Genomic DNA, 14,119 nt, shown 5'->3' with positions numbered 1-14,119 from the left:
GATCTATGAAATATCAGGAAAGTATGAAAACATTTGTTGTAATTTTCCAGAGCCAAGAGTAACATTCTCAAACCATCGGTTTTGCCAAATCTTCAGATCAAATTAACAACATTTTTCAAAATGATATTTAAACAATAATAATAATAATCAGATTTTAACAATGAACTGGTTTTCTAAGCAGTTATCAATTATTGAAACAAATCATTTCAAGTCTTATTTGAAATTTGTTTTCATTGTGTTTCTTAGTTACTTCATTTCCTTAAAGTGTTTTTCTGTGAATACTGTATTTTTTGCCAGATTAAGGAAACTGAGCATCTTTGAACTGCTGAATGGAAGCGAATAAATAAATACATTAGTTAATTATGATTAACTATGACATGTTCTGCTCTCTTCTTCTTCTCCATGAACTGTACCACCTGAATGGACTTTGACTGTGTCTGCCCTGATGACCTTTAGCTGCTAATAAAACTAGATTGAAGACATACAAAAAGCATTTCCCCTTAGAAATGTACCTTCCCCCCTCTCCCCCCTGCACTGCCACTGTCTCAGTCTGGGGTAGAATAAAGGGTTGAGAGCCTTTTGACACGGCAGAGGTGAGAATACTGTAGAGTCTGTACTGTACAATGATGAGACAGCAAAAACAGCCCACTGAATGGATGTGGATTTAAGGGATTTTGACAGAGGACCGTTTGAATTGAACACATTCCTGTAAGAGGAATGACAAAAAGAAGTCGAAAAGACAGAAGGAAGGGCAGAGCAAGAAATGGAATAAAGGTCAAAGCTTAAAACTGTCATTTCAAGTTCAGCGGAAAGAGAGTTGAAGTTGGCTCATTGTTGTATGAATTATGTTTGTGAGAATTAACTTCGTCTTGGATTAAAGAGTCCATTTTGTTTTGCTTTTTTATGTTGTTGTTGATGTTTGTACTATTCATGCAAACTGACAATACTTAAACAGTCATCTGTTCTCTGACCCACATTAACTTCACTCCTCACAGCAAACTACATTATTTTGGCAAATAAATGCACCGTATATCGTGTTTTCTCTGGTTCAATATGGGATATGGCCCCTCGGCCGACATCGGGCCAACATATGCAGCATGATATCAGATGCTACTTTCACAACTGGAGCATATCTGGTGCAAAAATAAAAAATAAAATGTTCCTGGCTGTCGGCCATCATTGGAGGATTAAAGCAGGGATCAGGCCAGATGTAGAAGTGAATGGGCCAGGCCTGGGCAGATGTTGGGCCAGAAGTTTCTAGTGTTACTCTGAAGATGGTCAACAGAGATATGTGTGTGTGTGTGTGTGTGTGTGTGTGTGTGTCTCTGCTGCAATGGCAACAAGATGAAAAGGACCATGTGCACACACATTTAACTACGGCTGAGATCGTCTCCTCAGCGATTGCTGGACTGGACTGCAGTTCTCTGTTTGACCACTGCAGGGCGCTCCAACTCTACACATCATGCTGAAAAGGTCCTACAACAACTTAACCCACAGTGGACGCCAACAGCTAAAGTGGGTCTGCTTGGCGCAGGAGGAGAGAGACACACTGTCATGATGTATATTAACACACACACACAGTAAAAGAGCGAGTTAACAAACACTACGTCTGCCTGATGTGAGTCTGTGGAGAGAAAAATATTTTTCTCATCTCAAGCGTTTTGTGTTTAGTGACCCGACTGAGGAGGAAAAAACAATTTCAGCTTCAGTTTAATGCACTGGTCACATTTTTCTTTTTTTGAAAGAAAACCACTTCAGTCTAATTTGTATGACAACAGAAATGCACTTAAGCTACTTTTCTTGTGGCTCGTCTTGTCCTGCATTTGATCATGAGCCATAATAATAAGTCAGTGAGGCAAACAATGAACATGGAACACAATGTACCAGACACATTCACAGAGGTTGTTTCTACAAAGAATTGAACACTGAAAACATGACTGATATCATTTCTGTGAATACACAAACCCTTTGTTGTTAGAGACAGAGCGCCTCCGACATTTATACAGGAGCAAAAATAACGTTACTTCAGAAACAGAACAACAAATGTCTGACTCGGAGAATTAATGAGTCAAATAAATAATAGGAGTCACAGCTACAATATCTTCATAAAATGGAGAAGAAAAAAAAAATCTGACATATTCGACAGTGCGCCAAAGACACTATACATAGAAATATATTTACTCTACTGGGCCAAATACATATATGAACACATGAAACAAATTCCAGTCTGATTGATACAGTCATGTCCTGTAGTGCTGAATCTTCAAACAGTAATGTCATTTATCGTCTAAGCGTGTGCAAGCTTTTAGATCTAATTTTAAGTTTCAGACAGTAATTTTTACACCTACATCTTTTGAACGTGATAAAGTTTCATATCACAGTAACACAGTGAAGAATTTAGACTCTTAGCACTTCATTTAAGCTTTGATACTTGATGACTATTTCTTTCATTATTAAGTTCAACCAACAAAAGTGGAGGAAAAGAAAAAAAGAGCAATGTTAAATTACAAAGACTAAATATTTGAATATTGCAAGCTTAAAATGTATAATGTGCTTTAATTTGACATGGAAAAACTCAAGAGGCCTACTTTGACAAAAATACTTCTTTCTAAAGAAATGTAAATGTATTTTCCTTTTCTTTTTTTTGGGAAGAAGAGGATTTTACGGGGCAAACCGTCCTAACCTTGGGCTAACAAAGGCATGTGAGAAACGAGCATACAGCAAAGAACCTTCTAGAGAAAGACAGTGAGACAAAAAGGTATAAAAAGGTACAACATGCTAAATGGAGAGGGGAAAGAAAGGCAGTCAGGTGAGAAAGAGGGATACCAAATGGGGTTTAAGAAGAAGTGTTAGAATGACTTCATTTCTGTGTCGAACAAAAAGGTCACAGACTGTTTTCCTTCAGGCACCCCAAGAGACACACACGCACACACACACACACACACACCTGTCCCTGGAGAAAAGATCAATACACACACTGATACCACCGTAAGGAGAAAATCCGCTCGATACACTACACACTTGCACACACACACACACACACACCACCACGGGCAGTAGTACCGATCAATAAACACACACGTACAGGTGTCACCACCACTATCTAAAGAGAGGCCAATCAATGCTCACACACTGATACACCTGCACCAATCAGCTGCTCTGCGCTCAGATTCACTCTTTAATACACTGCCCCTCTCTTTCTCTGTATCTCTCTCTCAATTTCTCTTCTCTCGCTCTCTCTCTCTACCTTTCTGTGTCTTGTATGAAGAAGACAGATGGTAAAGGTACCACCTGTGTCTTCTTCATACAAGAGTACATTTCTGCTACTCTGCTATAAAGGTGAGTCATGTTGAGCCTCGTGTCACGTGGCTCCGTCTCGTTCCAAAACGCCACACACTGCTCCTAAAGAGATACGGAAAAGGGCACGCGGAGAGTTTGATTAGGATGTGACCCAAATTTAATTGTTTCAAAAAAATTACAGGGAGTAAAAAATTCACACTTGAAATACCCCAATTTGTCAAGAGGAGCAGGTTGACTTCCTGCAGCAGCCAGAGGGGGGCGCTCTGGTCTTAAAGCAGCAGAGCAGAGACCTGACAACACTAACAGGAGAAAAAAAGTCACTGTGCCTCTGTGTGTGTGTGTGTATGTGTGTTGCATTTACGCACACACATTTATGCATGATCTTTACATGCATTAATGCAGCTTGTGAAGACACAGCAGGGTCACTAAATCTGCTCTGTGGCCTTTGCTGCTCGTCCTGCCTCCCCCTCCCTCCCTCCCCCCGTCCCCCCCTCCATCCTTCTCCTCACTCTTCACCTCATCTTTCTCTCGGTTTTCTTCATCTTCTCCTGTGCTTGTGTCTGTTAATGATGATGATCTTTTTGCTTTCTCTTTCCTGATCTAAATCTCTCCCTGGATAATCATTTCCCGAAAGCAAATGCTTCTTTCTGTCAAATATCGTTGTATCTACGTGTTAGATTTAATAAAGTTAAATCTAACATGCATTTACAACTTGTGTTGGATTGTGATGCTTTTTTTCTGAGCAAAATCATGAACTGGTTTGTCTAAACAAAGAAATAAAAAGTGACAGATGTATCAAGAATGAAAAGAATATATCAGCTGCAGATCGACACCAAATGTCTGGGCCCATTTTTTTTTATATTTTTGAATTCTCATTTCTGATTGGCTAACCACAGCAACAATAGCATATAAAAAAAATGTTCAGTTGTACAAAAACATTAGCAGTGAAGTGATGTGGAGAGTGATGCAATGCAGTCATGGGAAATGTGCAGGTGTGAGCATGAGCATGTCCTGATAACAAAACTAACACAACCCCACACCCATCTCCGAATGAAACCAAGAAGTTTACACCTGTTCTCTCGGGACTTGTAAGAAAGGCATTCTGGGAAATGAAGTAAAAGCCAATAACTGGCTGGTAGAAATGCGACACATTTTCATCTAAAAACCAGCTAAAAATGGATTTAATATCAAACTGTTGTGCAGTATTTAGTGACAGACACAAGATAACAGTAAGATGGAAGAGGTAAGCAGATGTGGTCTGCAGGAAAAGCAGCAAGCCCACAGTGTAAAGCTGTATGCAAAAGATAGAAGTAAAACCAGGGTGTCTGAGAGAGAGAGAGAGAGAGAGAGTAAGTGAAAGAGAAAGAGTTGTTGAAGTCAACCTGTTCTTCAGCAGAAAGAAGCTAACCTTTCTGTGTAAATATTACTGTTGTGTAAAAATGTTTTCAACCCCACATGACACAGACAAGATGAAAATGTTGTGGATCGCTTTTTACTCCATTTACTGCTCTATATATTTGTAGAGGTGAGTGTGTGTGTGTGTGCCCATGTGTGTCAGTATCTTACTTTCTCAGTAAATACCCCAGGGCTTTGTGGTCTATACTGTGTGGTTTGGAGGAGTTTGTTAGTTGAGGGCCAGGTGCAGGCACACAACACATACACTCACAGAAGATAAACGGACCCAGCACACGCACATACACACACACACACACACGCACACACACGACCAAAGGATAAATGGACCCAGTAGCAGGGAGGTCTGACAGAATGCCTTTTCACACCTGGCTGAGCCCAGCGGAAGGTGACAGAGTCACATCTCCCAAAGCGGGCGGACACACACACACACACACACACACACACGCACACACACCTTCTCTCTCTCTCACACACACACACCTTCTCACATTGGGGAGTTCAGGGTCATAAACAGCATCATGAATAAAATGAGGCTGTCTTAAACAGAAGGAGCCCTGTGTATGCATGTGTGTAGGTGCGTGTTTGTTTGTGTGTGTCTCTGTGTGTGTGTGTGTGTGTGTGTGTGTGTGTGTGTGTGTGTGTGTGTGTCTGTGCAGGCCCCTAACCCCCATGCCAGTTTGGATATGTAACGACCTTCTGTTCCCTGTGCTTAAATGGCTTAAATACTTCAATTAGACCTGGGTCACAATCCTCCACCCGTTAAAGCACGTCGTCACACACACATAAACAGACACACACACACACACACACACACACACACACACACAGACACACACAGAGGTTTCATCATCCCACGCGGCGACCCCAGAATCTTTCGGTCCTCTTCTTGTCTGTGGCTCCAAGTGAAACTGCAGTGAAACATATAGCATCCCCCGCCAACACATGAGCAACAATTAAACTCGGCTCCCGTCCTCTCTGCCAGCGTCTCCCCTGGAACTCCTCCGTCCCGCTCCCTCCTCCTCCTCCTCCTCCTCCTCCTCCTCCTCCCTCTGTCTCTCTCCTGCCGTGCTACCCTAGCGCTAACGATGCTGCCTTTTCATTAGACAGCCCCTGCTAATTAATCTCCATAGAGGAGAGTGACAGACCTCCCCCAATACACACACACACACACACAAAGTGCACGCCAAGATATATGCAAACACACACTCCTTCTTCCCTCTCTCACTCCCTCGTCCCGCGTGGCGTTGGCAGCCCATTTCATGCTTTATCACGTCTTTTAATTGACAAACAAGCTGCTCTTTTCTCTTAGGCTGAGGTCTATATCACCCCCTCGCTCAGACACACACACACACACACACACACACACACAATCACAATCATACACACACACATAAGTAAGGAGCCAAGAAAACTAGTTATCTTTTCAGATTTCTGATTAACAGACACACACACACACACACACACACACACACACACACAAATAAGCAAATGCCTCCCCGCTGACATATGGCCCATGTGACTGTCACACAGTTCTCTACTCTTTGACACATTGATTCCCCACACACGCAAACACTCAAACACACAGACACAGACACACACACACACACACACACAGAGCCATGTCATATGTGCACTTAGGTTGAACATGAAGTTAAAAAAAAAAAAAAAAAGCAAAAACATTCCCATCACTCTTGGCACTTCTTTAATCTTTTTAGATGTTTTTTTCTGCCATGGTTCACTCATCTGCTACAGGCCGAGGTCAATACCAATCACAACCGCCTTATTGATTCTGAGTGATCGTGTGACACCTTTTGCTTTCGTGATTCTCGTGGAAAAACACCTTCTTTCCACAACATCTATATGCTAAACTACAAATGATTGGTGGAATGCCAGTGGAAGATGCTACGTGAAGCATGAAGAGGGAGCGAGGTGAGGGGTCATCGCTCAGGGCCCAGAGGTGATCAGTGGTTGGAGTTTTATTTGGTATGTTCAGACCACGCCCACTCCTGCAAAGCCTCCACCTCCACCGATATTCTTACATTTCTAAATGGATCATATTCTGTAAATAAAACGCCCTGTGAATAATTAAAAAACTCACCTCCCAAAGCTACTAAATAACTTGATACGGTTGGACATACTATTGGTCAAGACATATTTTGCACCGTAAGATTTAAAATATTTCTATTCCGACGAGGAAACGTTCTGCATGAAAAAGATTGGAGAAGTGTCGGGCTCTGTAAGTGGGCCTCTCTGAGCGTGCTGCTGGCTTAGTCGCCCCCTCCACTGCCACCACCTTCTCCTCTCACATTTCTCTGCTTTTTAATTGGGACTCTACAGCAACTACTACATCCCGTGGGATTCAGCTAAATTTGACACAGGTTGAGTTCAAACTGTTCGTCGATTCTACAAACTTAAAACAAGTGCTGATATTAACGCATATTAGGGCATGTAAATCTTACGTGCATCGTCTGACCTATATACAGAATGTATTAGGATTTTTAAATTTTTTTTTAACCTATCGTGTCATGTTGAATTGTGTACTTCCTCATGAACATGCACCCTAACCTTGTTATTATTATTATTTTTTTTAACTTACTTTTCCACTATGTCAGGTTGTTTGGTGCTTACTCAAACCATCTACAAATTTACATCATAATGTTTCCACATTAACAATATCTAGTAAAGAGGATTTTTCTACTATTTTCTACAATGATTTCCTAAATGACTAAAATGTTACATTAGACTATCTTGATTCCCTTTTCCGCTTCTTACATTTCTACACTATTAACTGCTCTGTGTTCAGTTATCAGAGCACCAGGAACGGAGCGAACAGAGAGGGTGAAAGAAATTTTGTGTCTTTGGAAACTTTACATCAACAGTTCCTCCTTGACTGGTGTATACTACTTTTGATTTTAAATCTGGCATCATTTCTAGAATACAAGGAGCCTTTATTGACCTCTTACTGTTGTAGGACACATAATTAATGCCTGGCATCCAGGATTCATCTGTGTGTGTGTGTGTGTGTGTGTGTGTGTGGTGACTGATGAAGCTCTGCTCAGGCCCTAACAAGTGAAGCTGTGCTATGTTAAGTTTACTGACAGTGTTGTTTTTGTGTAAAGATACTCACTGTGATGTGGTACTGTCTCCAGATCTCCGGACAAGCCTGAGAAAAGACAAAACACACAGTTGATATGGTTCTCAATGGGGGGAAGAAAGAGAAAACAAACATATACACATGTTTTTATGCAGAGTACATAAAAAGAATAAAGACAATGTCTGAATGTCTAAAGGACAAGCAGCAGTGTGGCGTTGTGCCTCTTTATAAGTGGGATTGCGACACTGGTGAAACGGACTGGTATCACTCACAGAGAGAGATGAGACTGTTTAACAGGCAGAAGAGGAAATTGAAAACCAGGCCGTGGGTTCATTTGTTTTTCTGCCTCATTGTCGTGTCTTTCGCTAAAGCCTATACACTGTGATTTCTCACTTAACAGTGTGTCTCCCCGCTCTGTGTGCATCTCTGCAGTCAGTCACTCAAACAGTCAGTAAGTCAGTCAGTCAGTCGTTTTGTCCCGGTGTGGCTAAAGCATTATCTCCGGGGCTTCGCCATGCTGTTCCTTAAGCGTTCCGACATCCTTTCCCAACCGCCACCACTTCCCACTGGGAAATTGAAAATGCCGCAGTCGCCGCAGGCAACAAGATTTATCTACTTACACACCTACTGAGTGAGGGAGACAGAATAAGAGAGAGAAGGAGAGGAAGATTTGAGCCTGTTCCCTGAAGAAGGTTGTGTGTGTTTAGTTTTCTCCTGCATACACTCAACAACTTCCTATACAAATTTGCATGATATGCAAATTCCCCGACTATTCTGGCCCAAAGTGCTTCTTCAACCCTCGGCCTTTAAGGCAGCCTGTAAAGAACAGTCGGCACTTTTCCTGGTTTAATCTGCACTGTTTAGATTTGAATACAGAGATGGACAAATATGGATTTCGACAGCTGTATCTTCCTCCACCTCTCATCTAGCTTTTCTATTCTTCAACAACCCCCTCCACACACGCACCCGCTCCCTCCAGACCGCCGGGGTAGTGTGTTGTTGTCGAGGGCGACAGGCGAGGCGAGCGACACACTCGCGCTCCGTCAACCGTCTGTCTTTAATGAGAGACACAGAAAGGCCCAGGGGACAGAGACCTGACTCTCTTTCTCTCTCAAACACACACACTAACACATACAGTATAATTTGTGAGTGCAAGGGAAAAAAAAAAAGTTATGTGCTCCAAGAAAAGGGTAATTACAACACCACACAACTTTGCAGCCTTTGTTTGCTGCTGAAAATAATATGCAAAAGAGAGGGGGAGAACGAGATGAACGCAAGGATGTGGACGAAGAGGTGAGAAAGAGTAGGTGAGAGAGGAAAGAGAGAGAGAGATGGAGGGAGAGAAAGAAGAAATGGTGCTGTGTGTCCTGGTCTCCCCTCTCCCTCTGGTGTTCACCTGGTTACTCATCCATTACACAGAGCACAGTACATGACTGACGGAGAGAGAGAGAGCAAGAGAGAGAGAGAGAGAGAAGGAGAGAGAGAGAGAGTGAGGAAATAAAAGAGAGAGCTGGGCTCACACAGCGTTTTCCCATTCTATGGCATTAGTGTAAATGGCCAAGGTAATGAACGTTGCGGTGGGATAATTGTCATTGATGGTCATTAGATTCACCCTTCAGTGCCAACACACACACACACACACACACATACACACACACACACACACACACACACACACACACACACACACACAAGCCTACAGCTGGAATATGCAGCATGGCGGAGACATAACTAAGCTGTAATTGCTGAAGTGTATCAATTAATGTGAACAGCAGCGTGTGCTGACCCCTGGTCATCATTACTACTGAGAGAGAAAGTAGCGGGTGGGGGGCTGAACGAGGGAGGGATAGAAGGGCTAGTGGAAAGGCAATAAAGAGTGGGTTGTTTACATTAAGGAATAATTGTTCTGACTGCAGCACACACACACACACACACACACACACACACACACACACACAACAAACACACACTATCTATGGTTGTTGTGGCTCATGTATGTAGTATAAAGATGATTGAATTCAGAGTTTTCCTATTTCTTATTCCTGCAATACTTCATCCTCTTCTATTTATGACTCTTCATTTTTTACTTCATATTTCCGTTTTTTTTTTCTATCTGTCTAACTGCTAACTGATATTGATTTATCTTTAGGTCCAGTAATTAGTTGGATTCCTAGGTTTCCTCTATGCATTGCAATCAATGTGTTTGACTGCTGTACCCAAGTGTACCCAAAGTGTGTTCGTCACATGTGTGCTCCCATCGGTCCCATTACATGGAGCTTCTGTGTCAAACTGACAATATTTTGTACAATAGCACATTTTCTACATAATGAAAACTTTTCGATGAGCCCTGACCTCAACCCCGCTGAGCAGCAGTGGGATGAATTCTTTGCATATGTGCAGGAACCTTGTTTTCTTCTTTGACCTCCAACCTAACGAAACAGGATGTTAAAGGTTACTCACGTCAAAGAAGTGTCCCGTCATGCTGCAGCGATGACACTGTTTGTGCCAGTACGACCTCTCGCTGCAAGAACTGAACAGGTGACCAGGGAGGCCACAGTTGTTGCAGTGCTTATTGGGACATTCACTGGACATATGGCCCGGGGTGCCACATAGGAAGCAGGCTGACAACTTCTGCAAAAGTACAAACACACACACACACACACACACACATTTACATAGATTCACGTAACTTGCTGCTTCTCACTGTATTCACACTAAGATTCACATATGATGTGAGCCTTTGCTGAGTGGAACTGACTTTGGGCTCGGGGCAGTTCTTGGAGAGGTGTCCGGTCTTGTTGCAGTTTCTACAGTGGACATTCTTACTGGTGTAGTATCTGTTTGGCACACGTGGGTTTACCACCCTGGCACCTTTGTCTTTGTTGTATATCTGCGCCTGAAACAGATAATGAGGGAACAGCATGTTGTTGATGCGAGGCTCGATGAAAAGACCTTGTTCTTTTTACCATAAAAAATATATATTACAACTCATTGTGATTGGTTCATAATGTGAGATAAGACTGTGCAATCATAGTTACAAAAAATATATTATTTGAGAGTTTAATATACATTTTCCTTCTCACTTTTTAAAAATTCACTGTCTTTTAGACCACAAACACAAACCATTTTGTACAATGAGTGGCTAAATGTCAGAATACACATTTTGCTGATTGTCACCTACCTCTTTGTCCTTGTCAGAAACCACCCAGCTTTTCTCTTCTTTACCATCTTCATCTGAGAACACAGGAAAAGAAATGCATTTTAACATTGCAAATGCCTTTGCGAAAGTCTAGGTTCCTTTTGTTGATAGTTGGTGTAAGTACAATGTCATTTTGATTGTACTAGTAAAGAAACATTATGATGTTATTTCTTTCTTTTTCAATACATACACTCCAAGACCAATGGATTCATGATGAAATATGATGACTGATTAATATATGAGCAAAGCGACCCACACACATGCATCAAGTACACAGAGACCAGACAGAAATTATGGAGCTAAATATGATAAATGTGTCCAAATCTGAATCTACTCTTGCCCTCAGTTGTTTTCTTACTTCAACAACTTGACAAGACATATAACCAGGGTTCAATAAAAACCAGGACTGGTGGATTCTTGACAATATCCAGCCTTATTAAGAACTCTGCACCCCGAGGAGCAAGTTTAGTTTCCTGTAAGAGAAGGACACACACACACACACACACACACACACACACACACACACACACACACACACACACACACACACACACACACACACACACAGAAACTGAGACAGTGGCAGCCCAGCACATCTGTATGAGAGTGGCACTAACAGCACCCTGAGGGAGACCCCTGTATTCTCCTCAGGCCCACAGAACTGTAACTGACATCCAGAAATCCTAACGTACACACAAACACACACACACACACACACAGGCGCAGAAACAAACGGACACATGTACTCAGCATAAATTATGTGCTGATCGCAATGACCCGCACAGGCTCACATGCTTTCACAAACACATACAGACACAACCACGCATCGACCCCCGCGATTAGCTGGTTGACAGTCTTTAGCCTTTGGACAAACATACAGCCTTGAGCCATAATCAAATATTACACTCTCCTTTGCACCTCTCTCTCCTCCTTTTTCTGACTCTCTCTATCCAGCCCCTTATCGCTATTCTGCTCAGCCCTCCTTCCTTTGCTTTCCTTCTCTCTCTCTCTCTCTCCCTCCTTGTTTTCTACCTCTCTCACCCCCTCCCCTCTCCTCCCGGGGATGCGCGGCGGCTGCAGAGGGAGGTTATCACCTCTCTTCCCTGTCAAACAAATTAAAATGGCTGCTGTTTGGATGGGGCTTCTTTCTGCCGTGACCTTCACCTCTGAAAAACACACACAAATGCGAGGAAGTCGGTGCCACGGTCGTGTGACAAAGCTTGTGACTCAGATTTTGGTGAATGCTATATGGATAGAGGGTCCTCTCTTTTTCAGCTGAAAACCTTAAAGTGCCCTTTAGATGCTGCTCATGCTTTAAGCAGAAGAGTCTGTATCTGTGTTTATGTTAGAGCTAAATTTACACGGAGCTCCTCCAAAGATTTTAGATTGTTACATCACAATCTACACATTGTGCAAGGTGGAAATCAGTCGACCAAGACTTGACTTCATGATGCAATCATGTGGCAAGTTGGTCTATTCAAGCTGTATATGATTCATAACTCAAATTTTAGTTGAAGGCATTTTTTTCCCCCTAAGGGTCAAGTCACGTTTTCTCCTGGCTCCCGAAATGACTGGTTGGTGTCAAAGTCAGTGTTTCACTTCTTTAAAAAAAAATTCAAGCACAGAGTAATGAATGGTGACAATAACTGTGTAGTAACTGACCTGAAACTAGACAGCTACAAGCGTAAGGGAATACTCGCAGAAAACAGAGAAATTACAATTAGTCTTTGCATTTTTAAAGAAAGAAGCAAGGGGGTTTAACTAAATAAAAAAATAAAGGCATTTAATCAGCTTCAGTTCCTGACTGCATCGAGCAATTATTTTTTATTACTAATTAATCTGCAGACTGCTTTCTTTATTAGACGTGAAATAACAAACAATACTCGTCACAGTCCAGGATGACAAGTTGTTATGGCTGAACTACACACACAGAGTCCAAGATGTTCAATTTAAATTTGATATAAAGATGGAGAAAAGCAGGAAGTACTCACATCTGAGCTGCTACAACAGCGAATGTTTGGCATTTGGCAAAAGTCAATATATCAGTCATTAAGAAAATTCATATTGATTTTATAAATTGACTGATGGATTAATTAACTTGTCATGGCTCCCCTTCAGTTATATAGGTGAACAACTATTTGAAAGAGAGAGAGGTAGCACAAACTAGTTTGTAGTCTTAGACAGTAGTGTTTGAGGCTGATGCAGCTGTTTGAGGCTCGGCAGGTTTAGTTGATCCTGATTAGCTTCCAAAGCAGAAAAATAAAGACTTGATATTACATTGTACTAGAGCAGGAATCAGTGGTTATTGTTGTGACATGTCGACTTGGGCTTTCTACTTCCACGTCATTGCTTTCAGTTTGATACTTTCCCATATGTTTATGTTTATGCATTGCTCACACCTCGATGATGCTTTTAAATTGACTGCGTGTGATGTCGGCAAGAGATCGGTGCACCAAAGTTTTGCGCCTTCTAGCACAACGCTGTGTATATGCATGTGCGTTGTTTCTCACTGTCATGCTAGAGCAGGAGTTATTCTGCTGATTTAGTTAGTTTTGTTTTGTACAGAGTGAACGGGGAACCTCAGTGGCTACTGAGAACAGACTGGGGGGCCTCAGTGTGACGTGTGTGCTGGTGTGTCTGTGTGTGTGTGTGTGTGTGTAAGTAGTTGGTATTACACAACAACCGGCACCCAGTCAATGGGCAGCTTGAAAAAAGGCAGGGGTGAAAGGTGTGTGTGTGTGTGTGTGTGTGTGTGTGTGAGTAAGCGTTAGTGACTCAACGAAAGTCATTCTCAAAGCATCTCCCGGGGGGACTCCCCAAATAAAGAGCAGGAAGCTTTCCCTTAATCTAAGGGCCCCCCATCTTACCAACACACACACGGATAAAGGGTGAAGCTCTTTGTCACGGCCGAGGAATCAAACACATGGGTGGAGGGGGTGAGGGGTTGGTGGAGGGAGGGAGGGAGGGGTGGAGGAGGAAAAGAGGAGAGGGTGGGAGGGGGATTGTTGTCTGTACTCTGGGTGAAAATATGCTAATCAACCTTGAGGCCCCGTTCAAAACCAAACCATCAGACCCACTCACTCCATCGTGGCCCAGCAGATCTGAAGGAG

At 42.4% G+C, this 14,119-nt stretch overlaps 1 protein-coding gene across 1 annotated transcript in view; it reads right to left on the bottom strand.

The window, feature by feature from the left end:
* The window catches only part of zcchc7 (zinc finger, CCHC domain containing 7), a 46,823-nt gene that overhangs the window by 7,333 nt on the left and 25,371 nt on the right, over nucleotides 1–14,119 (bottom strand). The window contains exons 4-7 of the mRNA XM_085777424.1: nucleotides 10,992–11,044; nucleotides 10,569–10,706; nucleotides 10,271–10,441; nucleotides 7,844–7,879 (exon numbers count right to left, since the gene is read on the bottom strand). Of these exons, the coding sequence (XP_085633550.1) occupies nucleotides 7,844–7,879; nucleotides 10,271–10,441; nucleotides 10,569–10,706; nucleotides 10,992–11,044 (398 nt within the window). The remainder of the gene's footprint in view (nucleotides 1–7,843; nucleotides 7,880–10,270; nucleotides 10,442–10,568; nucleotides 10,707–10,991; nucleotides 11,045–14,119) is intronic.

This window comes from Trachurus japonicus, chromosome 1 (genome assembly GCF_045865225.1).
Source record: "Trachurus japonicus isolate A0001 chromosome 1, Traja_1.0".
Lineage (NCBI taxonomy): Eukaryota > Metazoa > Chordata > Actinopteri > Carangiformes > Carangidae > Trachurus > Trachurus japonicus.
This window is presented reverse-complemented; position numbering and strand designations above follow the sequence as displayed.